The 24,602-nt window shown below is 36.0% G+C and overlaps 3 protein-coding genes and 1 long non-coding RNA gene across 8 annotated transcripts; 1 reads left to right on the top strand and 3 right to left on the bottom strand.

Annotated features, from left to right (window-relative positions):
• Positions 1-22: 22 nt before the first annotated feature.
• On the bottom strand, positions 23-2,194 carry LOC113741199 (uncharacterized). The gene is made up of 4 exons (XM_027268688.2): positions 1,894-2,194; positions 1,455-1,637; positions 1,292-1,351; positions 23-575 (listed from the first exon to the last, which is right to left on the bottom strand). Exons 1-4 carry the CDS (start codon positions 2,149-2,151, stop codon positions 285-287), a joined length of 792 nt encoding a protein of 263 aa, XP_027124489.1. The 5' UTR covers positions 2,152-2,194; the 3' UTR covers positions 23-284.
• A 1,692-nt stretch (positions 2,195-3,886) lies between these two features.
• On the bottom strand, positions 3,887-13,943 carry LOC140005953 (uncharacterized). 4 transcript variants are annotated; one of them, XM_072047337.1, is made up of 19 exons: positions 13,734-13,943; positions 13,586-13,627; positions 13,405-13,485; positions 13,189-13,257; positions 12,906-13,001; positions 12,041-12,152; positions 10,370-10,415; positions 10,070-10,141; positions 9,001-9,063; positions 8,742-8,896; positions 8,586-8,650; positions 8,208-8,358; positions 7,481-7,586; positions 7,230-7,365; positions 6,582-6,646; positions 6,304-6,468; positions 5,712-5,784; positions 5,546-5,621; positions 3,887-4,293 (listed from the first exon to the last, which is right to left on the bottom strand). In XM_072047337.1, the coding sequence occupies exons 1-18, from the start codon at positions 13,735-13,737 to the stop codon at positions 5,563-5,565; spliced, it is 1,560 nt and encodes a 519-aa protein (XP_071903438.1). In that variant the 5' UTR covers positions 13,738-13,943; the 3' UTR covers positions 3,887-4,293; positions 5,546-5,562. The 4 variants fall into 4 exon arrangements, with proteins under 4 accessions (XP_071903438.1, XP_071903441.1, XP_071903439.1 ...); XM_072047340.1 differs by having other exon boundaries at positions 4,136-4,293; positions 13,405-13,488; positions 13,734-13,889; XM_072047338.1 differs by lacking the exon at positions 13,405-13,485 and having other exon boundaries at positions 4,136-4,293; positions 13,734-13,868.
• A 2,152-nt stretch (positions 13,944-16,095) lies between these two features.
• LOC140005952 (uncharacterized) lies at positions 16,096-17,570 on the top strand. Its single transcript, XR_011813491.1, has 2 exons — positions 16,096-16,464; positions 17,330-17,570. It is a non-coding gene; the product is annotated as an uncharacterized lncRNA (long non-coding RNA).
• Positions 17,571-19,678: 2,108 nt separating this feature from the next.
• On the bottom strand, positions 19,679-23,577 carry LOC113741326 (pre-mRNA-splicing factor SPF27 homolog). 2 transcript variants are annotated; one of them, XM_027268837.2, is made up of 7 exons: positions 23,275-23,577; positions 22,545-22,720; positions 21,741-21,824; positions 20,666-20,735; positions 20,441-20,574; positions 20,291-20,346; positions 19,679-20,046 (listed from the first exon to the last, which is right to left on the bottom strand). In XM_027268837.2, the coding sequence occupies exons 1-6, from the start codon at positions 23,521-23,523 to the stop codon at positions 20,292-20,294; spliced, it is 768 nt and encodes a 255-aa protein (XP_027124638.1). In that variant the 5' UTR covers positions 23,524-23,577; the 3' UTR covers positions 19,679-20,046; position 20,291. The 2 variants fall into 2 exon arrangements, with proteins under 2 accessions (XP_027124638.1, XP_027124640.1); XM_027268839.2 differs by lacking the exon at positions 21,741-21,824.
• Between the last annotated feature and the right edge of the window lie 1,025 nt (positions 23,578-24,602).

The raw sequence follows: 24,602 nt of genomic DNA, 5'->3' as shown, positions 1-24,602 counted from the left end.
ATAATTGCATTATTGTATCATATACTTAGAAAGCAGTCGAGCACAGTTGCTGAATTATTGTCAAGACAACAAATATCAACTTTCATGAAGGAGTCTGGTCACTGTTTCTATATCCCAGGCCAGTCTCCAGTTTACATCTGGTTTCAGTACCATAAAGCTGAAGAAAAAGTTGCAATGTTTCAATTCATTGCAAAAATTAACTCAATTAAGTAATATATAAAAAAGACTCGTGTACCTTAGCTGGAGAATATACATGTAAATATTACGTACATAATTTTTAGGAATCAGTAGCTGCTGATGCGCCGGCAACGAACCCAGAAAGCTGTTCCTCCACCTCTACCTCGAGCAACAGCTATTTCCTCATCAATGTAAAACCAGATGAAAAATGGATCCTTGTTGCTTGGTTCTCTTTCATCTTTTCCTTTGAGGTTGATTTCGAATGGGTTAAAAGGTCCAACTTTTATCCGTAGTCGTTCGAATATGAAAGCAAGTATTCTGTTCTTCCAAGAAAATCTTCCTTCAAATGTCAAGTATCCAAGAGGTCCCAGGAACACTCCATTCTCAATCCTCCTCCCCTAGTAATTCAGGTCAAGGCAATTTACTCTCTCAGGTTCAATGGGACCAAATCAATTGTTCCTTCTACACTCAATATCATTCAACAAATCATCTAGATTCTTTCAAAACAATATTGAAAGTTGAAACGCAAAGCACACGAAAGCTAATCATCCCCTAATCAAGCAGGTGATAAATGAACATGACACAGCAATATTAAACAACAATACTTGTGCTAATCTACATAGACTTTACTGTTTGGTTATCAGAAGACTTAATGATAGAATTGAATAAAAGGTTATAATAGGCGAACAGTGTATAATCTGAACCAAATGTCTCAATTAGTGGATAATCTGAACCAAATGTCCCAATTAGTGGATTGCCTCGCAACTTCGCAAGGTACAGGATGAGTTTCTCAAGAGAGGTGCCATTCAGTTCCATAATGGAACAGTAAATCGCATCTGGTTAAGAAGAATCACATATTTATGGACAACCCTTGGAAGGATGCAATTGACAATCCTAGAAGGACCATTTTTTACATCATATTTTCATCATAATTGTTACTTTGAGGTTCATTTTCTTCCTAAAGATTCTATAGGGTAAATTGCAATGAGCCAGTAACCAAAACTATTCCACATAATCTTTACTGAGTTAATATCAAATCATCACTCGTCAATCTGTCATTAAGATTTTACATCTCATTAACAAGAAAAGAATGAGCAAAACTATGAGAACTTACAGCTGCATCAAACCTCTGAACAGCAGTAACTGGGAAATATTTACCGCGTTCCAGCTTTTTCTGCAAAATCACATGCCTAATTAGCTTTAGGACACCAAAAGTTACATGTAAACTACTAACAAAAACAAAAGATAAAGAAGTAGAGACAGAAACAGATCACAACCTCTGCAGTAAATATAAGCATCCATGTTCTCCCAGGTGATTCTGTTCCACCAAGAGTTTCAAGAAACCCCGACGGATCAAGCTTTGCCTTCTCAATCACAGAGAAAGCTGACAATATATCCTCAGCTGGAACTTTTCTTGTCTTGGCTGCATTTTTCAGCACTCTCACACTCTCTTCAACTTCCTAAAAAACGAATTTGTATGACAATTACTTTACCTAAACTAGCCAACCCGCGAGAGAAAAAAGCTTGCCAATGCAGCACTATTTGAACTGATTTATCAAATCAATTGATACTATAAGTACTGACAGGACAAAAAAGAATCCCCATGTCCAAAAACTGAAGAAGGTAGGAAGAATTGAGTTACTTAAGCAAATTAGAAGGCAGAAATCTTGGAAACCTTAACGTATACATGTTTAAGGAACAGAACTATATATATACCTTGGTGGGCTGTCCCTCTTCTTTTTCATTTGAATCAAGAACAACAGGTCTAGTTGTGGTCTGGTCCTTCTCATCAACGGTAGCTCTGGTTCTTACAATGGGGAATTTGAGTGTAGTGTTGGCTGAGATTCGGGAAAGTGGGGTTTCTATAAATTTGACATGATTTGGAGTTTGCAGGGGGCAATTGGAGGGTTTGAGGAAAGCGTGAGCTGGGGCGGGAACCACCCAGTTCAAGGGGGACGATGACCAGGAGAACATGTTGAAGAGTGGATCAAATTCTGTTGCCCGCTGACTGTTGGGACTTCTAAGATTTTTTTGGATAAAAAGCTAAATCTTAAAGAAAAGAAAACCAAAAAAAAAAGGGATAAAATAACTTTTTTCGTCCCTTACTTTTAAAGATGTAATTTTACGTCCCTCACAAATTTACATTAGTCAAATTTGGTCTCTATCTAGTTTTTCGACTAATTTTTGACCGAAATCCACTACTTGCACATGATCATTATTTAGAGTAAAATTGTCAAACACATTTCATATTCTCTATCTGGTTTTTCGACTAATTTTTAACCGAAATCCACCACTTACACATGATCATTATTTAGAGTAAAATTGTCAAACACATTTCATATAATCTGATCCATAGTCCCTCATATTTACAAAATGAATTTTTTTGTCCCTTAATTTTCCCAAAATAATTTTTTTTGTTTTTCACATTTTGCAAAATGAAAATTTTGATCTCTCATTGATCATATGTGCGAATAGTCTTTTCTTATTTTTGAAAACTCACGTACATGTCTATTTGATTTCTTCTGAACAGTACGAATAGCATGTAATATATTTCTATTTAATTTCACTTGAATAAGTTAATTATAGTTGTAGTTGAAATCAAATAGAGATATATTACATACTATTCGTACTGTTCAGGTGAAATCAAATAGACATATACATGACTTTAAAAAAAAATTATCCATATACATGATTAATGAGGGGATGAAAAAATTCATTTCTAAAATGTGAGGGATGAAAAAATTCATTTTGTAAAATGTAAGGGACCAAAAAATCGAATTTCGTGAAATTTGATTTGATAATTTTGCTTTTAAAAAATGATCACGTGCAAGGCACATTGTGGATTTCGGCCAAAAAACTAGTCGAAAACCTAGATAGGGACCAAATTTGACTAATGTGAATTTGTAAGGAAAGTAAAATTACACTTTTAAAAATAAAGGACGAAAGAAGTCATTTTACAAATGTGAGGTACATTTAAAACTATTTTTCCAAAAAAAAAAGGCATTGTAATTACTGATTATCATTAGGATTCATTTAACCATTTTATCCTTTACTAACGTCCAGGGAACTTATACGGGAGAAAGGCTTGTTATTTTCTCTGTCATTCTTAGATCAATACGGGCAAAACTTGAAATTAGAAAATTGACTCAATTGTCTCACGATTCACGAGCCATCGAATTCCTACAAACTTTTACCATTATTATTAATTATCCAATTTCCCAAGTAAGAAACGGAAAATATGGGGAAATGGGTTACATTTTCTCCAAAGATTGCTTTTTTTTTTATGTTTCAAAAAAACCAAACGACTTGTGGCTTTTTGTGATAAAGGCTTATTTCAAAACCAAAAAAAAAAAAAAAAACCAAAAAATTGCATTTTAAAAGCAAATTGTACATTCGCGCAGATTAGCTGTCCCCAACTGCCACTGGTCAAGCTTATCAAATTTAATTACGATCTTCGAAATCTTCTTCAAATTAACACTACTATTGAGAGCTTGCGCCCGAGAATCGACATCTGATGGTATCCCCACCAATTTGATCCACTGAACATCCAAACAAGGCATTCCTCTTAACTAGGAGAGCAGGGGGCCTGTGATGAGTGCTAATTTACGCCCATCTAATTTCTGCTGCTTAACTTGTGGAAAATTACGTCAAAAAGAAGCAAAAAGGGAAAGGACAAAGGGGAAAAAGACACCAGGAGGAAGGAAGGAAATACATATAACTCTGACTGTGTTAAATATAAACTTTAATCTCGTGAACAGAAAAATATTTGGTCAAAAAACTGACCATGATATAAAAGCATGCTACTCGGTATAACCTACTATCAAAACCAATCGATATGAGTAAATGCAGGTTTACTTCAAATACAGATACAAAACTCTTCTATGTTTCACATAAATACCCCAATGACAGCTGAATGCAATAACCAACCAACCATTGTAGACGGGAGCATCCACAAGAGTAGAAAATCTATTCAGATTCCAGACTAAAATAACAAGTCTCACGATTCACGAGCCATCGAATGAACCTTCTTCCACATCTGCAACCGATACCATAATAGGTAAAAACCTCATTCTGCTGCCGCACTAGTATGTTCAAATTTTACACTCGAAGCCAAGCCTGCATGACCAACGCTAAATTGTCTCAGTTTTGGCTCACAAAAAGCTATACAATCAAGTTAGCTAATGACCCTAGTCCATAGACATCATATTTAAATTAAACAACAGACATCCATCTACCCTTGGATCATATGCCAGAGATCACGACAGTTGTTGAAGCCGCTGTTATCCTCAAGGCAGTAACAAAATGAATAATCAACTACATTATCAATCCCATAGGTAACAAAGGAACAAGCAGGCAAGCATATGCATTTATTATCCAAGTGTAGCAGCAGAAGAAAGCAGATTAAATACAGTAGATAGTTCAGAAATGTGTACGTCTCGCTGAATTACCCATACCCCGTCTATAACAATAAACAGGTTGGAAATAACCATGCGCTGGATATTTGACATCTCTCACAGAGGCAAGACTGAGGTCTCTCAGAGAGGTTAATTACAAAAGGATGATGTCTGTGCAAGAGCCTAGTGCCTGAGTTGCAAAGCACAGCCTGAGAACATCTATCACATACAAAAAGTTGAGAGGTGCATAGCCCAAGCAGACTAAACCAAAGAATAGATGGCTTCTATGATTTTAGCGACTGTCTGTCTAAATGTAAGCTTTGGGGCATGTTCCTGATTCACAATGAGAGAACATGGCATGCAGGTCTTTACACAAGATTGTCTTCAAAGCATAAAAGAATTGGTCTTTCAACCATTCTAACTGATAACTACATCATGATTAACAACATTTATTCCTTTGGACTGTTCCAAGTGGTCAGCAAATTTGGATATTGAACTCATTATACCCAATATGCACTTCAAAAATACATTGCACCGTCCAAAAAAAAAAAAACCAATTTATGCAATCAATCTTCTCCGTCCCTCAAACCTCTACTGACCAACAAAATGAAATTCTCTATTTGATCTCAACAATTACAGGTGGTTTTTCTCTAGTTCCCCTTACTCTTTCCACATATTTCTAACTTCTCCAAGGTCAGCATTTTAACCAGCAACCAGCATTCTCATTTCTTAACTCTCAGTTCAGCCTAATTCCTTGCATTCTTTAAGTCACCAAAGACCAAGAGAACTTTTTAAACCTTGATGCTTATAGACATTTCCTATTTCCCGGAGTCTTCTGGCCAGAACTTTTGCAACAGATAACTAATTTGTGTTCATTCCATTGGCCGAAAATTAGCAGTTTTCTCTTGATAAGTGTTTTCATCCTTCATTTCTTTTTTCAACTTCACATGGCAAAAATAAGCAAAACTTCCTACCTCATGTCAAAATTGTTTTAAGCACGATCACCTATGGATGGAAGGCTAGTAACTTTTCCCACAGCAACAGTTTTCCCTGCAGACATTTCAAATTAATGTCAAGAGTACAGGCAACAGAGAATAAGATATATGTGAAAACCACCAAGAAAAGGAAAGACTTTGTCACCTTCAGTTCGAAGAGTGAAGCGTCCAAGCTGTGGAAAATCACAGAATTTCTCAACACACATCAAATTATTCACCTGAGAAGCACATTTTAACACAAACTTCAAGTTAAACATTACAATTACAAGCATAAAACTGAGAGGATATGCAATTAAAAAAGCAATTTCACATATGAACATAAAAACACCATTGAATGCATAATTACTTTAATCCCACCCCTTCTCTTCCTCTCTACCACTCTCCCCCCAAGCAATGATTCTCTCACATTTTGTCTAAACCTGAATTGACAAGTGGAAAAGTCTGAAACCCTGTGCTAACTTGGATATTTGGTTTAATCATATCAACTAAAAAAGATGCTTAATTCTCTTTAACCTCCTTTTCACTAATCAAAGTTGACTTCCTTCCCAAACTTGATATCCTCATGCTCAAAGTTAACTGAACAGCATTACACCTCATGTGACATGTGATTGTGAATGATCTAAAAGACATGCTCAAGTCACTTACTAACACGGATTGAAGGTAAGCGATAAAGATGTAAAACATTCAAAGAATACAGAAATACTCATCAGAAGTAAACTTAATCATTTTAATAAAACCTGGATACGACAAACGACAACAGCACCATTCTTTACAAAAAGAGGTTTCTTCTTCATTAGCTTTTTTGTCTTCGGGTCAATCTGCTGCATTAGTTCAACAATTTCACATTCCTCAACAATAGCATGAATATGCAATACAGCCTTGTAACCAGCAGTAAAAATAGCCTGAAAAAAAATGTGAATCGCGTTCAATATAGTTACATGCAAAACATGTGAATGAAGGAAAAAACTACGGAAGATAAAAGGAGTATAACAATAAATTCGAGTTTACTTCATACATTATCCAGCAATTCCAAAATCTGTAGCTGCGCGACAAACTCAGATACAGCAGGTATTGGCTTGGCTGCAGATGCAGAAACAGCGTTAAAACCAAGTTTGCTACCTAACAAGAACCAATGCTACAAGAAAAAAAAATAGCTGAATGTGGTAAAACAGCAGTGACATTGACATTTTTCTCAAGCCCTTTCTGGCATAAGAACATCGATAGCTAGACCAATGCCAAATTTGATTTGGAGAGAGGAAAGACTTTTCTGGATTAGAACTCATTTAGCACGACTGCATCCATTTGGATCACCGAGCAAATGAACTAGTAGATAGACATGGTAGAAATTCCAAATAAGTCTAGTCTCAGCCAAAAGAAGATAAGCAAATATGAATGAATGTCCCTGAAATGCAAATAAGCAAATCCACTTCCTATGCAAATCAAACTCCTAACAACAAAAACCAATATAATGCAAAGGAGTTGCCTTTTTTCCTTCAAAAAGTTCTTAACACATATCACATGAAGCTTTAGAACAAGTTTGTAGCTCTCCACACAATCATACTACTAAAGTAGAATTTGATTCGCTGCGTCACTAAAGAAGACTACATTTTCAAAATCCAAGATGATTTTCCTGAATATGAGAGATAATGTACGAGGAACTTACCAACGCTGCTCAAAACAAACCCTGCTAACACTTCCTCTTCCTCAACCCCTGATATCCTCACCCGCAAATTTTCACCAGGTCCAGCACGCCTAGCTTTATCTTCATCACAGAAGATGGCAACAACTTTCACCTGAGCCTGCAGTTTTAGACAAATGTTACATAATAAATTTTCCTTGATTTTCAAACTGTTTCCACCCAATAAACACCACAGAAATCAATACGAGAGATCATTTAAGTGCTAGAAACAGCACCTTGTTTGGCATGACCAACAAATTATCCCCTTCACGGATGCTACCAGATTCAACTTTGCCCATTACCACCGTTCCCATGTCTTTGAATTTGTCAATAATAGGCATTCTATTTAGACAAACATTAGAAGTTTGAAAAAAATGTTACTAGTGATGTAAGAGAATAAGAAACAGAAATTGCTTTCAAAAAGAAAACACACTCAAGAAATTTAAACAACAAACAGCAGTCCTAACCAGACCTAATTACTGAAACAAAATCACCTTAATACTTCTGTAAGAGAAAGGAAGGAAAATCAATGGCTTATTTTGTGCATAAGCACATAAATTCAACAGGTGCAAAAAATTTGAGATAAAATATCTTAGATGAGACTCAGTTGAAAAAGGACCTGATTTTGTAGACCCTTGGTCTTTTCAAGAAACTGACAGGAGAATATCATCCAATGGCGCAGTAAGACAGGCATTTTAAGTGAAAGATGCAACACAGGAAAAATACGGCAACACAGAAAAATAGACAAGACGATACTAATTTTAGGCATTGAACAAAAGCATCAAAAACTGATTCTAATCACAGATAAACTCCTGTTTTCTACCTAAATCTAAGTTTAAAGTACCAAAACTGAGACAAGAAATAAAATGACTGGCCAAGACAGGAAAATTGGGAGCACATATAACCCCTCAAGAAGAGGAAGAAGATTAGACAAGTTTAAAAAATTTAGGTCATATGCTGTACCTAAATGGACCTTTGGGATCGCGTGCAGGAATTTCAACAGCATCAAGAGCTTCAAAAAGGCAAGGGCCATTCCACCAAGGGCATATACTTTTGTCTATTCTTGTCTTCATATTTGAACCCACAAGCCCGGAAATCGGGAGAAACTGTACATCTACATCTCAAACACAATAAAAAATTAAATAACCAAAAAATAAACATAAACAATAAAGAAATGCCCATAACATTAACATATGGAGAAGAAGGTTATATGACCAACTTTATAGATGTATCTCTCACAATAATTGACAAGAAATACAAAGTAGTGAGCAGACAGATCCGTTGAAAACAAGAAATACAGTAAAGCAATATATTAAACAACCCAAAAAAATGTGTCATTACCTTTCTTGACATTATAACCTGAAGATCTCAGGAAAGGAAGCATTTTTGTCTCAATCTCATCATATCTGAAAAAGGGGAAGAGGGAGTAATATTGGAAACTATTCTATACAGTATCACGTATCATCTGTACCCTAAAGGCATAATCTGAGAAAACACCTTTCTTTTGACCAGTTAACAGTAGGCTCATCCATTTTATTTACAACAACAAGTAGCTTAGAGACTCCAAGAGTCTTTGCAAGCTGGACATGTTCGCGCGTCTGTCCACCTTTCTCATATCCAGTTTCAAATTCACCCTTTCGAGCAGATATTACCTGAATGGAACAAAAGTTGAACGCAGGGATAGATCAATAAACACAAATGGAAAATCTGTCAAAGCTCAATAAGGAACTACAGACATATCAAAAAAAATACTTACCAGCACTCCTATATCAGCTTGAGATGCTCCACTAATCATGTTGGGGACATAACTTTTATGACCCTAAAAATTAGACACACAAGCTTTTATTAGCCTTGCTTGTGAATGATAGATTGAAAGGATCTCAAAGCAGGTATCAAGGAAAATAGAATATTCACAATCAACAAACCAAATCTCAAATTCTGGCACTATAAGCCTTTCTTTAATCAGTTCATCTTCTTTCATGTCTTCTTTTGAATATAATACTAACTATAAAATTGCTCTTCAAAGAAATTGCAGAAATATCTTCCCCAGAATTACAGGTTTTAAGAAAGAGGTCCAACAGTTTTTCATCCCCTGCTTGAATAACTGCCTCTAATCAGATAGTCAGTTGAAACCCTTAAAGGACAGCATACTTCCAGATTTTGCCAACGATTATTGTAAGAGATCAATGCAATGCAACATTGCACAAAATGCTTAAAGGTCCAAATCTAATTGAAAACTTCAATTTTGTCAAAGTACACTAAATGCCTGGAAACAGAAACTATAAATTTTGAGTTTGTAGTAAAATCTCAATTGGAATGTTCTGACGAGCATTCACACATATAGACAAGAAACAAATCTGTAAAAATATGTGACAGGGACTTTTAACCATTGTCTATGCATATATAATTAGATTAAGTAGGTCACAAGTTTCTTTTTCCAATAAGATGGCAGATGCTCTAATTTACCAAAACTGCCTTCCTACTTCCTGATTTTCGTGAGATGGGTCAATATTCAGAATCAGAATGCAGGACTTCTCACATTGATTGAGAAATAAATACTACACTGATACACTATCAAACAAAAAGGTATGAACAGAAAGTACTCGATATATTGCAACCAAACAGGACAAAATGAGGCAGTAATTAAAAAACAGTGGATATGCACATTGGAATAGCTCATAGCTTGTTACTATGCTCTGCACTTCATGCAATTCTGATATTGTTAATTTGAGGTGCTTAATATTTGCATACACGCTTCAGAATTTGTGCATCAAGCTTCAAAGGAGAACAGATAAGAAGCTCAAAAGAAAAGAAAAGCAGTATACCGGAGCATCCAGAATCGTAAATCTAGTCGTCGCTGTTTCAAAATGTGCACGTCCAACCTCAACTGTTTTTCCCTATAACGAGAAATAAACAAGGATAAAACAACAACCTCCAAAGAAAACAAATCAAGAATCTGCTAAAACCAGCAATAATAAATTCAACAGTAAGAGAAACAAACTCAGAGTATGCAAAAAAAGAATAAATGAACTAATTACTTAAAACAGCAAACCCTGCAACAAAAGTTTGAATAACAGAAATTCTCCCAGCAAAACAAAACAGGCAATGGAGACAAAATTTTGTACCTTGACCCTCTCTTCTTCATTTGTATCCATAATATAAGCCATATACCTGGTTAAAGGAAACGACTGTCAGAAAGACTATTTAAGCAAGCTTGTATTAGATCAACAGTGACAAAGAAACTAAAACAAAAACAAGTCAGCAATTAACAAACAGGCAAAACAATGATTTTTACACATTATCTTGACATTCGTACTGCATCTCAAATAAGGCAAAACAATGATTTTTACACATTAACTTGACATTCGTACAGCATCTCAAATAAGAAAGCCACAAAGAAACCAGAACTACCCATTTCAATTAGATAATTAATATATTGAATTCTAATAATATGAAAGTGAAAGTTACTCGCCACAAAAGATTAATCTCTCTATTCCTTGCATACCATCAATTCAGGTAAAGTTATCTATCACAACTATTCCGACATGCATAGTAAGCATTAAGCCCTGAAACAGCAAGTACTGTCAAAGACATGACAAACAAATAAGATGTCTAACATAACCATAGCTTATAGCCATGCACAACAACCATAGCATATATGGCAAATGTGCACACTGTTGCAGCGAAGAAAATTATCAAAAGAGGTTGGAGGTAAAAGGCTAATAACACAAGAAACAAAGTTCAAAGGCACTGAGAGACTATTGGCAAAGTGAAATGCAGTTGAAACATGTGAAGGAAAAATAATGAATAAAAATTTATAGTGGCTAGGTTTGAATTGGAAGTTTTTTAAAAGCAAGTTTTTTTCCAACAAAATCCAGTAACCTCCCAAAAAACACCTAGACAACACACCAATCACCTAAAAACATCCCATAAAACACACAACCACCCTAACAGAATACCACCCCTTCTCCTTTCAAGACCATCCCCAACCACCATCTCACTCACCCCACTTCCACCAATACTGCCGCCACCTCCCTCGCTCCCCTCCCCCCCCAAAAAACAAACCTCACTCACCCCCCACCAACACTACCGCCCCTTCCTCCCCCTCTTTCCTTCCATCCCCACCTTCACCCTCCACTTCCTTCCCTGCCACCCTCCCCTCCATTCCACCACCTCTTCTCCCTTCCTCCTTCCCCATCCCGCCAACATCCACAACCCCTCCCCTCCCTTCTCCTCTTCCCCGTCCCCGTCCCCGTCCCCTTACAGATCTTCCCCCAGACCAAATCTGGTTGCAGGACCAGATTTGCGAGATGGAGGGCATTGCGGAGTGGAAAGATGGGGGAGGAGGACAGAGAAGAGATGGAGGGGAGAAGGAAGCAGCACTGAGCGGCTAGTGATGCTGCTAGGGCAGAGGAGGGTCGCAAGAAATTGTGGTGGTGGAGGGGGGGAGAGGATTGGGATGGGAGAGAGGGAGGATTGCGGTAGGGAAGGTGGTTGAGAGGGAGATTCATGATAGGGATGGCGGTTCGCCACAATAATGCCAAAGAGTGAAGGTGGGATTTTAATTTTGAGGCACAATAATGCCTCAAAATACACCCCTAAAACATCCATCCTTTTTTTTAAATCAACAAAATGTACAGTAAAATTTCTAGAAACACCCAATCCAAAAGGACTCTTAGAACATTGTTCCAGAGTTTCCCTCTCCTCCATCAGAAATAGCAGTTGCACAAAACATCCATTTGACATTTTTCACAATCAGGATTGAGAAGCACAACTAAGAAACAAATGAGCCTTACCAACTCTCTCTGCTTTTGTCCTTTGCCTCTTTTTCATATTTCTGAATAGTTCGATCATCAACTTGACCGCTTAAAAACAATATCTGTCCCCCTGTAGTTGACTTGCCAGCATCTGCAATTCAAAGCCAATCTAAGGTAACTCCCTGATATATTACAAATGTTCAAATCTTAACCAAACTTTCTATTTTGAAGCCCAAATAGATACTTGGAAATGGCATGCACAATCCAAAGCAATTCAAAGTCATTAGACAACTAAAACAACTGACTGTTTAGTTAAATAAAGAACCAATGAAAAACAGAGTCATAGTTACTTCACATCAAACCACGACTAACGGCACTAACAAGCATACAGTTTGCAGATTACAAAAAACTCATAGCATAACAAGAGAGGAGTATCTCCGAAACTGACTGAAACTGACTTTAGATAAAAGGCATCAGAGAAAGATAAATATTCTACTAAGCGTTGAAAAATGTACAGTAGCATCAACTCAGGAAAGATCTACCTAAAAACTTTAAAATGTCCTGACTAGTTTATTAATAAAAAGTTTGCATTAATCCCTGTGACAGCATTTCTTTATTTTCAGGTAGTTTTCGTGCATTGGAGAGTGTTGGCAGTCAGTGAATGGCTTTCCCCCTCAAAATAATAGGAAAAAACCAGCCTAATTGAGCATAATAAGGAAAAGAAAGAGAAAAACAATCTAGTAAATTACAACTACACTACCAAGATAGTACAAATGACGAAGTCGAGCACCTACACAAAATCAACATCCTTAGTAACAAGCAATAGGGTTCCTTATGGTCAAAAAAAGAATTAGAGCCTTCAATAACTATATAATTAGAATTGATGAAGAAAACTTTATCTTACCAACATGACCAATAAACACAACATTCAAATGTCGCTTTGTGCTCTCTTCCACCTCATCTTCAACAACTTCAGGTGCAGGCGTTTCTTTTTCTTTCACTGAATAAACAAGAAATTGTACCAAAAGTATTAGAAAAGCTTATCGAATTGAAAGAACAAGTATAAACTATACAACGACCTCCACAGAGTTTCTTCAATATAACGGTACACATTCCACATTCAGCGAGTGGTAGAACAGACAAGAAAAGAACCAACAAAAAACACAGAGAGAGAGAGAGAGAGAGACCTGCTGAGGTGCCTTTCAGCTCAACACCAGCTGGGGGGGGAGCATTTGCATTTGCCACATCTTTCAAACCTACAACAACATCAGAAGAATTCGTAACCACAAAGACACAACAATTTCACAATTCTTCTATGTCTAAGCATATTAAAAAGCCATCATATGCCAAGAGCAAAAACAAGTCTAATCAGTCAAAGTGATTCATCAATTAATTTTATCCACCTTCATCTTTTTCATCAGGTTTAACAACATCGTTTGGCTTAGCATCTTCTTCGCCATTAGCATTACCAGTAACAATATCTTCTGCTAGCAACAACGAACCAAAAAATGATTTAAAAAATGGGAAAAGAAATTCAAAATAAAAAGTAAGTATTAACTGTACTAAAAATTGAAGTACTTATACCAGAGGAGTCAAGTTGGAGAGCCTTAATCTCCTCTTCAATATCTACGCATATACACCATTCAAAGTTCAAGTTTACTTCCAAATCCAAGGAAAAAAAAAACTGATCAGAAAAATTAAAACGCAAAGATTTACCGAAAATGAATCTTACCCATGATAGAGGAAAGTAATAGCTTCCAAGAAAGGGGATTCGATGAAGATTCGGATTGGCTGGTTTCGATACGGGGATGGATTCGAGAGAGAAGGAGCAGGGGTTCAGGTGTCCTGTGCAGGAAATGGAGAAGAAGATAGCCTAGAAATGGGGGATATTAAACCCTAGCGAAATTCTCTTCCAAAATTGCTAAGGAGTAGTTTGTTATTTACGAGGGTTTGGGAATCATACAGTTTGTGCATTTTTGTCATTGTCAATTTTCATTCCCATAGCATTTCTGATTTTAATATTTGAATGAATAGGTTTTTTTTTTTTTTTGGAAAGGAAAATTGGAATAGGTTTAAAATTGCTTAAAAGGTTACCCAATTTCAAACCTAAGTCAAAAATCATAAGAACTTTAAACCCTTTTTCCTTATCTTTTTTTTATATATATATATATACTCATTCCTAAATGACTCCAATATGCTAATTGCAAAAAAAAAAAAAAATCCCTTAATTACAATAATTAAATACTTTGTAGATTACCAAAATCTAAATTTTACTAAATTAACTCGCACTATCAACTACATAACCGTTTATAAACACACACGCATATATATATATATATATATATATATATATATATATATATATATATATGAAACTACTAATAAGTGTTTTTTCAACTAAAAAGTTTACAATAGAGTTTCAATAGAAATTACAAAAAATGAGATAAGAAGCTCCAACTATTTTCATGTGGTAAATCTCCAACAATTTAAAGAACCAAAAAGTGAGGTAAATTGCTGCCAAAATATCTTTTTTCCTTGGAAAACAAACAACTTTTTTTTTTCTATCTAAACATAAAAAGTAAAAGAATCCAACATATCGGTCGAGCAGATGAATTAGGATGCACCATGGATTATAGAAGCCAAGTCCAATAAAATTGGGCACACATATTGTATCCCGGGCCGGTCTCTGACGCTGAACGATGTACTGCTAGACAGGGAATTGGAACGTGGAGGTGTTGCCCGTATCCATTCTGACTGGATATCCAGTGAAAAGCCCAAGCCCATCTTACCTCGACAGCTGGAAAGTCCAGAAGAATTATGTTGTGGGCCAACTTTCCTCTTTATTTGGAAATCTCGCAGTCCTTGTCTATAATTGACACGTGTCAGGATAGACCAGGAGAGTAAAGAAGAAATGTGGGTGAGGTTATTTCCGTGGTTAGGTATAGTCATCAGCGCCCGTCGCCAGTACCTGTGCAGATCTAAGACTAGATTTTGTCGGTTTTGTTTGCCTGCGACCAATCTTACGTTAGTACCGTGACTTCACCCAATAGAAGCCAAGGGTTTGTTTGGACAGGGTATTATTTAAAATATTATTTGAAATAATTACTGTAGCATTTTTTGTGATATGATGTATGTGAGATAAAAAGGTGATTGAAAATATAAAAAGGTGGATTGAAAAATGTGTTTATAATACAAGCGAAATATTATTTGAGATAATGAAACTATCCAAACAATTTCCTTTATTTGTTCTGTCTCTCAAGGCTTAACCCTGAGATTTAGTCAAGTTCGCCTTTATTTACCCCCTTCCTTTGAGGTAGTCGTCATTATTGGTTTTCCAAAAATCTAAAAAGAACGCCATAGCTTATATATCACTATTATGGGGATTTTATGACTAGTTATACTTGATTAATTACTTTCTTCTATTATTTATTTCGTTCGGGCGTACAGACGTACTTTTTTTTCCCTTCAAACCACTAGTAAAATAACAGACTTCATAATATGTAATAATAATACTAATAGAAAAGGTAAAAAGTATATATATATAAGTAAATTGTATAAAAATTATTTACGACGAGAAAATTCACTTATAAAACAATAATATAACTAGAGACAGAGTAAATTTACGTGCAAAATAGCATAACTCTAATCTTAACTAATATTTAATTCACGAATCAATACTGCCTGTAATTCATATACAATTATATTTATGCAAATGAGACTTGAAATTTACCATTACTCTGGTGCGGCATGAATCAATTCCACCTAGACAAATCCGGGCGAAACTTGTCTTCCACCAAGGTTAAGAATCCCCATTAGTGCAACTCCAAAATTTATCCATCGACAAGCTGGAGCGAGGAACACAGCATCTCTCAAAGACCATCCCACACGAAACGAATCCCCGTCTTCAAATCCCTTTAAATGCTTAGGACAAGGCAACACAGTTGGAAAAGCTTCGCACCAAATGCACTTTCCTCATTCCATAATGTAGGACACAGGTTTTTTAATGTTAAAAAGGTACTCTCGGAGACCAGTATTTTTCTATTTTCCTACCCGAGAAAATACCTTTTATTCACAGGTAATAGACACAGTAGACTGTGCAACGTTAAAAATGGGAGCGTTTGTGACTCGAGGGCTGAGGTTGAGCGTGTATACATGCATTTGTGGTTGGTAGTATAGCATAGGCTGTGACAAAGCATGTGATTTTCAAAGGCTCCAGAGGGAATCTAATCAATTACCAAGCCCAAAAAGACGCTTCCCGAGACTTTTCAGTGATAACTGATAATGGATGCAAGATAAACAGCCTTTGCCGACCCCCCCACCCACCACTTCTCATCTTCCAAAGTCTCTATATATTGTCCCCTTGTCATTCTGATTTTCTCAGACTCGTGGTTCCATTAAAAGCAAGCTGTTAGGTGATAGCATCCAGCTAATCTTCTTGTTCAGGAACCTCTTCCTCGATTAAGGTTTGCTTGTTAAGAACTGGTTTGATCTTGGAGATTGAGCTCAATAACCATGGCTTCAACTTCTCCTAGATTCATGCTCATAGATCTTTTAGATTCATTTTTTTTCCTCTCTAAACTCAACCAGTAGATCTATACAAGTAAAGGGTTTGGAGGATGTAAAGCTTTTTGCTTTCTCGTCCTTTACTTTTGGCTCCTTTTTAAAGGATATAGACGAGATGGTAGATCGATCCAGTTTGTGGTTACGAGGGTTTTTTGAGCTGATGAAGATTTTTTAGGCTGATTCGGGTTATGGGGTAGTGAGCTTTGTGCGGTGTCTTTTCGTTGCTTTTGGGGGAGGGGTTGACTTTTTTTGTCGGAGGTGGGATTAGGGTTTTGGAGTGGAGCTCCTTGAAGTCCAATAGAGGATCTTAGCGGGGGAAGATAGAGCTGCTGACCTATGGATCCCTCAGCCCTATCCCATCTTTGGAGTTTTGCGTGGGTAGGATTGTGGCTTGCATATGTCAGGAGCTGCATTACCTCATGTTAGATCCTTCTTTGGATTGAAGGGAGCTCTACACTTTTGACTTGATAATCATTTCATCATTCTTCTGCTGTATCACTAGTTTGTTTCTTGTCTTATTAAATTTTGTTGTTTTGTTTCAGTTTATGAGTAAGATCTCAGTACCCCTTTTCGGTTTTACATGATTGTACCTGATTTTGAACATTTTTAACTTCTTTTGCGGTTTGGTATTTGATTGAGAGTCCATTTCATAGTGTTCTAATTTGCCTTTGCTATTTCTGGTCTCATAGAGGGTCAAGTGTTTCTGTCACTGAATTTAACTTTTGCTGTTTTTCTTGCTGTTTCTTAACTTGTGGCTTTCCCCAGGGATCCAGCGAATCTATTGCCCTCTGTCTCTGTAGATGGATCAGAGGCTTTTCCCCGAGAAAGGAACGTTGTAGAATATAGCAACTGTTATTGTAGCTACACAATTGGTTTTTGTAATAGTTCTTTTTTTTTGCCCTTTTTCCTGAAACATTAATGCTACTGCATTTCTAATCAGGCCCAATGGGCGGAAATTAGAGTAAGATTAACTGAATAATGAATACTTTGTACGATTTCAATTTTCTTTACGGGTGCATTTATGTTCTTACCATTATCCTGGTTGAAGTTGGATTTACACGACAAACAACTTGTGTGAGAGTCTCTGTTACTCTTTTTTTTTTTATTTTTTTGTCAAGAGAGTCTCTATACTCTTGCTCTACCGAATTTCTGTGTGGTTTCTTCAAGATTCGACTGTCTTATCTTGCCTAAAAGCATTTATACTTGCTAGTTCTTAAAAGGGTTCTCTCTTGTTCTCGAGAGAGAAACCTATACACCTTCTTAAGCATATATATTGGCTAGTTCTGCGTGCCACTAGTCAAGTTAAAGAAATGAAAAAGAAGAGCAGAAACCAGAAAATGCTAAAAGCTCTTTGCTCTCAATCTTCAAACTGTGAGGGCAAGGAGGAAAACCCTACTTTACATGGAAAATGCCAGAAAAAGCAATCCTCGAAGCGCTGATAATTTGTCTGAAAACCCTAATGGCTTCCGGAGGAGAGGGTTGCGTCGTGCTTGAAGCCCACTCTGTTGTATATTCTGCATGCGAAGGTTGTAACTCGTGGACTCCATCATGTATTCATTTTCTAGTTGCAAATCTTCTCTTTTTCCTTCTTTTCCGGTCTATTTGCTGCTATGGTTTCTATAAAAGAATGGACAAAGATAGTATATATTTCTCATTCAGAATAGCCACAAATGACGCACTTGTTTCCTGATTTTAATCTTCATGAACGCAAAACCTAATTGCCTGTTTAGAGTTTGTCAAAGTCAACCGAGTCTTTATGGACGGAAGTTGTCAGATCCGGTGTGGGACTTGGGATTAGTATATTACAGGCTTATATTTTCTCAATTTCCATGAATTGAACAATCGTAACCCTGCCCAATGAAAAAACACACTTAGTACCTATCAATACTGGAAGATGATTTGTATCACCTATCTGTATGCTGGAGGAACAAGGGGGTTCCGTTGGTAATCCATTCAATTTAGTTTGAGGCTTGTCAACTTTTGCCAGGTGATATATTTCCAAAAGTTGTACAGCACATTTCTGAGAAGTTTATCGTGTTTATAGAATTATGACCCAAAAAAAAAATTAACTCTAATAATTACATTTTTACCACATAATTGTAGTCACAAGTAGGTCTAAATCGTTAACCAAATGTTTTGTTGAATTTAGATTTTATCCGGATTAAATCTAAACCTCAACAATACTACTATCATCTCTCTAAATGCAATTTGGAACTATTTGTGCTGAGTAAGAATTCGTGGTAATGGAGTGTAACTTTTTGCTAGTAGGACATTTTTGTGGTTCGTTGGGATGTTAAAATAGCTACTACTTAACAAAAATGGATTTGCCAAATAGGGCTCACGACAAATGAGGGATCCAGCTAATGGTTGAAATTTTTAATGAAAAGGACATTAGGGAGCTAAACTCTACTTTTAATGATTCGTTGTGCAAGTGTTTGGAGTAAATGAAAGCTGTGCGGCTTCACTTGATTTTCAACTCATACCACAAAAAGAACCATTTACTGTTTGAATATAATAATAATTTATTTGGACAGAGTATTATTTGAAATGATTATTGTAGTACTTTTTATGATATAATGTATATGAGATTCGTTGGAAATATGAAAAGATTAATTGAAAAATGTATTTATGATACAAACGAAATATTATTTGAAATAATGAAATATCCAAAACATTTTCAAATTTATTACGACTTCTGTGCCCTCTCTCCTTTGAAGGGAAAGGTTTCTTTTCTTCTTACCTGCCGCTAAGGAAAATTAATAGTCAGAAACAAAAAAGTGATGTTGACTGTGGAGTAAAACATATTCATCTGCACTACCCTACTTCAAATTTATGACATTCTGATAATATCTACATCACATTGTGGTTCAATAAAATCACTTTTCAGGATCTAATTTAATTTTCTTTCATTTGAAAAAATATATTGAACAAGGCTTTGCAAATAAAACTGAAGATCACCACAGGCTCGCAATGGTTAGCGACAAATCTGAAAGTTCTTAAGGAAGATTTATATTGCTTCTAAAGTTCGATTGTATCGTTGCTAGGTAAGCTTGGCATTTTAATTATGGACCTCAGGAACAAGTTACTGAAAACGTAAAATTTGCCCCTTAAGGAAAACCGAGAACAGATACCCTTTTTATTATTATTATTATTATTAATAAGATAGAACAGATCGCATTCACTCCTCTGAGTCTCTCACCAGACCAGCTTCCCACCAACCTCACTGGTAGTATGTCTAATTGGGGCATACGAATGTCGGCTACCATAAGGAGAGGTCGGGGGCTCAGTCAATTGTACAAGAAACAAGTTGCTAAGGATACAATTAACTCAATTAAATTCATGGCGCAGCATGAAGAGCCTTCGCACATATGTGCTAGATGGCTTGCAGCTCCTAGTGCTCTATGTAGAACAGCAATGACATCCAGCACTGCCCTGGACATCAAAACATTCCATGCCCCTTTGAATAACAATCATCCCAAAACCTGAAAGAAGGCAAAAACCATGATAGATCTTCATGAGTACCTTATCTTTCTCGTTTACATATAATAGCACTATCAATCACTGAATACGCATCAAAAAGTTTCCTTCCAGTCTTACACTCTTTGCTTTTCCTCCTCTGGTTCAACTATATTTATCTGAATGATTTATACCTCCTATCAAATTTTCCAGATATGTTGTTTGGTCTATTCCTTTATTTTCACCTTAGTGCAAGACTACGGGTCATACCTTATTCTACATGTGTAATAAAGCCATTCTCCATGCTAGCATCCAAATTCAAGCCCCTGAATGAAAAGAAAAAAAAAATATATCAGCTAAGAAACTGGGAAAAAGGTTCATAGAAGAATGCAAATCAGAAGTAGCATTATCAGATATCACCTCTCCACAGCTTCCTTCTTCATCACTTCAAGTTGATTTTCAATTTCAGCACGTGCAGCTTGAATTTCTATATTTTTAAAGCAAAGCTCCCTCCATTGTGAAGATAAAGCGTTAAGTTCATAAGCTGTGTTTTGCTGATAAATGACAGAAGGAACATAACTACCTAGTGATCATTGAGTCTGCCAACTTGGGAATATAAATTGACAATAAGGTACGTTCTCTGACCTGATGATATTTTCTTTCACGGTTTACAGTTTCAATCTTTTCATTCAGTTCCACAGCTTGTAATTGAGCCCTGAAAAAATAATTCAAGTACTTGAGCATATTGCTCCCTCTACTAAAAACATTAAAAGAATGAACCAAATAGAACTTAAACTGAAGATGAAGTAACTGAAGACTGAAATGAGGCGACATATAACAGTCCATAGAATACTAGGAACTGTCTCATTGATTAGGCATAATTCTATACAATGCATACTGTAACTGATTATTTTTTTAAGTGTAGGAACGCCAGTGTCAACGAAACTTGATTTACAAGTGACCAGAATCTTATGGCCTTCTAAGATGATGCAATTATGGAGAGAAGCCTCAAAAGCTAGATGTTGAAGTGGGAGAGCCCAAAGCAATATAAACTTGCATCAGAATGCCATATTTCCGATGTTCCCATACCTTGCTATTTGGCCACAAAACAACCTCACCAAACAGATGCAGTTTACACATCATTGAACACGTTCAGATTTGTTACTTCCGTCTTTTGTATTACAAAGACAATCAAGCTGTGCAATTTGATTAAATATATAAGGCATATAACAAAGACTGAATTATCAAAAAGTCATACATTCAAGAACTCTTTCAACCCACTCTTAGAAATATCTAATTAATTATTTTCTATAACCAGCTTATTGATTCATGTGCAATCAACAGTTATGGGGGCTTGTGGAGGAGTTAAGATAAATAATTTAGCATTAGTCCTTCATGCACTTTGTCATCTATGTCTATGATAACATGATAAGAGGCAAGAACATTTAGATAACATCCTATAATATGGAGAAGGCTTTTTGTCAAACTCAATTAGATTTCGTTCTTTTACTTTAATACTACTATGCATTTCTATAAATATAAGGCACTGCAAACTATCCGAAAAAGTTAATATTCTAGGTAAAGCTTTAGACAATGTTTTAGCACTGGAAAAAAAAACATATTTATAATGCAAATATCTGTCTCTCTCTCTCCAAGCAAGGACAATTAGGTAGAACTATGTTGAAACTTAAAGAAGGAAATGCATTTGATAAAACAAAACCTGGATACCAATGCCTCCAATTTTTTATTGTATATCTTCCACACCTCTGGACCGTGCATCGACATTTGTTCTAAATTTTCTAGCCTACAACAGTAAACATTGATAAGCACATCAACACAAAATTTTGCAGGAAGAAAATAAACTTTAAGATGTGGTAGCAAAGGAAAAAAGAAATGAGAGGTATGGCTATAAAGCTGAACTTCTATTTATTATGATAATCTAATGAAAAAGCAAACCATTCCACCCAATAACTACAATTAAATGTTGGATGCTAAACAACTAAAAGGAGAAACAAGTTAGTTACCAACCAAAGCCACAGAAGGAAAATGTTCAATAAAGACAAGGTGATACAGAATAAGTGATGCATCAAGGGCACAACTGTTTGCCTTTTTTTTTTTTTCTTTTATCATTTTGTATTGGGGTTACTAACATTGCAACCTTGGTAGTCTACCAATTTCAAATTCCCAACAAAAAAGATTTACAAAGTTGTTCCTTTATTTGGTGGTAAATAGTTTAGCATGTTATTTACTTCGTACAAAAAATGGAAAGAGAATATCTTCAAAGCTCATTGAGATCACTGAAAACTTAAGCGTAAAAGTTGGACTTTTGAATGTTTGCCTGCTAATAGTTACCGCAAAATAAACCGAAGCCAGATCCACCTCGTCTCAGTTGAAATGCACAGATCTTCTTAGTTTACGGATTCCCCCTTCTGCCCATTTTTTCTTTATTCCCGACGAAACTCAAACTTTTGTCCAATAAAAGAAAAGCAATATCATTTTGCGAGTACGAGTATAAAGAACATACCTAATAACTTGATGCTGCAGTAAGCGTTGAGCTTTTTGAAGTGCTTGCTTCCATGCAGTTTCATCATTCCGTTTGTTCGCTGGCGGAATTTCAAGTCCATATCTTGACGTGTCCATTTGGACCGGGGGCTTCCCTGCTCTAACCCTTTCGTATTCCCTTGCAAGCATTGGATGATCCTGAAAAATGGAGCCCAACATGGACAAAATTGAACACTTACACAAGGTAATTAAACCAATAACACACGCTAAAGAATGCTAAAGAATGCACAATTTTCAATGGAGAGCAAGATAAATTGTATTTTTTTCCTCATTTGCCCCTTGTGGTAAGGGGCAAGAAATGCTAACTCGGCCACCGGCATGGATAATTCAAGCTTAGCCTCAAGCAATATTTCCTCATCTTTCGTAACAAGTCAATTTCTTATTCATTTGCCTTCAAAACCAACAAAACAAAATATTTACAAATCCAGCTTCAAACAAACCCTAAACTTTCTTTCCATCTTTACCATTTGTCAATGCATTTTCTTTCTGACACCCATTTACAAATCTAAAAAAGCAAAAAAAAAAAAAAAATTCCTCCAAATTTAGCTAATACATAAACCCTCTTATTAAGCCCTAGCAAGTTCCACTAAAGGTATCCAAAAACACCAATTATATTCAGAAAAAAAAAAAGAATTGAGCGATAATACATCATACATGTGGAGAAGGAGACTAAATCAGTGTCAAGTTCGGACCTCGAAATTTAATTTGGGAAGGGGAGGGAGGTCTTTGAGGAAATCGGAGGGTTTTTTGGAGCTGCGACGCATTTCTTCATCCACTAAACGGTCCACCTCCGCTTTTACCCTGGGGTTGCCGTAGTCGTCGTCGATGTAGGGAAGAGCATCGATGACTTCGGCACCGGTAGACCAAGCCGGGCGCTGCGAAGGTGGCGCCTCCAGCATTAAAATGTCGCCGTTTGCTGCGTTCGCCGTCTGTGTCGCCATTGCTTCTCTAAAACCCCAACCTTCTCAGTGTCTAAAGATATGCTGCCGTTTGGATGCGGGGCGGCAAAGTATATTAACTTAAAATTATATTTACCTCCCCATTTTTTTGGATATATTATTAATTGAGGCCCCATTAGTTTTTTCATTAAGCCATCTAATGATCTAATATTGCAAGTATAGCCTTCTAATATTTATCTTTAAGCAATATTTTCTTAATTAAATAATGTATCTTTTACTTATTATTATATATACACATTTTAAAATCCTACAAATAATTGTGTGAGCTTTGTATGTGTTGAGTTCGGCTAACAACTAGATTTTCATTAGGTGATAGTTGTCAATTAGAATGAAGTGAGATAATGTGGGATAATAAATAATAGTTGAGTGAAGATAAATCAACAATTGACAATCTTGATTTCTCATTAAATAGTTAAAAACAACAATTTGGTGTCTTAAATGTAAATCTCATGTTCATAAATGTTTTTCTTTATTGAAAAACACGAACAATTTTAACAAACACCATTTTTTGTTTTTTGTTTGTCAAATTCCACAAACAAAACAGCAAGACACGAAACATAAGCCTTACCAATGATTTTGTTTGAGAATAATAATGACCAAGATATAATAAATCAACTTTCTTGGATCTTGGCTTTTTTCAAATGGATAGCAACACCTTATATGAGCTAATGTTCTTGTAGTTGGTCTAGCCTTTCCTAGTATAGTATGTATTGGTGAAAAGAAGGATAAGGGAAAGAGGTATAATATAAGTGGTAGGATTTTAAACAATCTCTTCATGTACGTTGTTTTGCATGAACCTGGAGTAATATGTGGTCAAAATCATCCCAAATCATCAACCAAAGACAAGGAAGGAAGGAAGAAAGAATTGTAACAGCAATAAGTTAGTTTCCTGTTAATCTTCTAGATTCAGGATTTGGGTAGAAGAATTTCCCTAGACAGCCAGATAGCTCATTAAAATTGCTGGAAAAATGCCAGCTAGCTCGACACTTTTATCTTTTTGGCCTTTTGAGATAGAATATATGTTTACGAGGCAGGTTCAAGGTATCAATGTCTTGCATTTT

Source organism: Coffea arabica, chromosome 4e, assembly GCF_036785885.1.
Source record: "Coffea arabica cultivar ET-39 chromosome 4e, Coffea Arabica ET-39 HiFi, whole genome shotgun sequence".
In the NCBI taxonomy this organism is placed as follows: Eukaryota; Viridiplantae; Streptophyta; class Magnoliopsida; order Gentianales; family Rubiaceae; genus Coffea; species Coffea arabica.
This window is presented reverse-complemented; position numbering and strand designations above follow the sequence as displayed.